The sequence below is a fragment of the Myotis brandtii genome, unplaced genomic scaffold (assembly GCF_000412655.1).
Source record: "Myotis brandtii unplaced genomic scaffold, ASM41265v1 C42381892, whole genome shotgun sequence".
In the NCBI taxonomy this organism is placed as follows: Eukaryota; Metazoa; Chordata; class Mammalia; order Chiroptera; family Vespertilionidae; genus Myotis; species Myotis brandtii.
Window position 1 is genome coordinate 1 of NW_005323254.1, and position 1,387 is coordinate 1,387.

General features: G+C 59.2%; 1 protein-coding gene across 1 annotated transcript; it reads left to right on the top strand.

Annotated features, from left to right (window-relative positions):
• The first annotated feature begins 335 nt into the window (after positions 1–335).
• Positions 336–1,227, top strand: LOC102242287 (N-acetyltransferase 10). The gene is made up of 2 exons (XM_005852968.2): positions 336–557; positions 1,051–1,227. Exons 1-2 carry the CDS (start codon positions 351–353, stop codon positions 1,210–1,212), a joined length of 369 nt encoding a protein of 122 aa, XP_005853030.1. The 5' UTR covers positions 336–350; the 3' UTR covers positions 1,213–1,227.
• The last annotated feature ends 160 nt before the right edge of the window (positions 1,228–1,387 follow it).

The following is a 1,387-nucleotide window of genomic DNA, read 5'->3' on the forward strand; positions in this document are numbered from 1 at the left end:
TTTTCTGTTGCTAACTATGTGTGTGCACGTTGTTTTGCCAATTCTATTTTGACAAACCTGCTCCTCGAGCTGGACACTTTCTGTGAGGCGGGTCCTGGGAAGTGACAAGTGGGACAGGATGTTAGATCCTCTCACCCTGGGGCCCCGAGCTTCCCTGGACCTGCTGTGTTGGCATGGAGCTCCGCGTAAAGGCCCACGCCAGTGGTCCCCTCCCTGCGTGGCCCAGGGAAGGGTCGGGCTGCCTGGGGCGGTCGGTATCTTACATCGGGGGGCAGGCACTCCCCGGAGGCTGGTCTCCCGATCTGCTCTGGCTGAAGGCCGGCAGAGGAGCAGCGTTAGGGTGCCCGGGGATGGCCCTGACCCGCCTGGCTCTCGCCCCTGCAGCCCTGCGCCGGGAGGAGCTGGAGGCGCTCTTCCTGCCCTATGACCTGAAGAGGCTGGAGATGTACTCACGGAACATGGTCGACTATCACCTCATCATGGACATGATCCCCGCCATCTCCCGGATGTATTTCCTGAACCAGCTGGGGGACCTGGCCCTGTCCGCTGCCCAGTCGGTAGGTTACCTGCTGCCCGTGTGCTGGGTCTGGCGCAGTTTACGTGTGGGATGTCCGGTCGAATGTTTTGACGTAACTTTGTGCATTTAACTCCTCGAGGTTCTGATAGGGGGTGAGAGGTGGTCTCATCTCCCTGTGGTGCAGGCGGGGACATTGGGGCTCTGAGGTTGAGTCCTGAGCCCGGCCACGCAGTTAGCAAGGAGGAGCTGCATTCGAGCCCACATCCTTGTGCCCTGTTGCCTTCACTCGCTCTCTACTTCAGCGGAGGCTGTGAGCACCCACACTTCTCAGCGTAGCTGTTTTCAGGATAAGTCAGTTTGGGGATTTTAGGAAGAGGGAGCACTTCTCAGTAGTTCCAGTAACGAGATGAAAGAGAAGATTCCAGAATGACCGTGGCGGTTGATCACTGTGGTCAAGAGAGAGCAGCCCTGTCTCAGTGCTTGGATGGGCAGGGCCTGCCCTGCGGGCCTCTCCAGGACTTTCCACCCTCCAGGCTCTCCTCCTGGGGGTCGGCCTGCAGCACAAGTCCGTGGACCAGCTGGAAAAGGAGATCGAGCTGCCCGCCGGCCAGCTGATGGGGCTTTTCAACCGGATCATCCGCAAAGTCGTGAAGGTACCCTTGGCGGAGGGCGGGGTTGTGGTCCATTTGGAATAATGTGACAACCTGCTCCCTGCCCCAAGATGACTAGATCTTAACATTTGGCCACATACGCTGCAGATCGTCTCTCACAGGCGCATGCGCTCACACGCACACACGCACACGCATACACGCACCCTGGAGAAATGGGGCTGCAGCCCTATCTGCTGTGCTCTCTCCAGGGGGACCACTG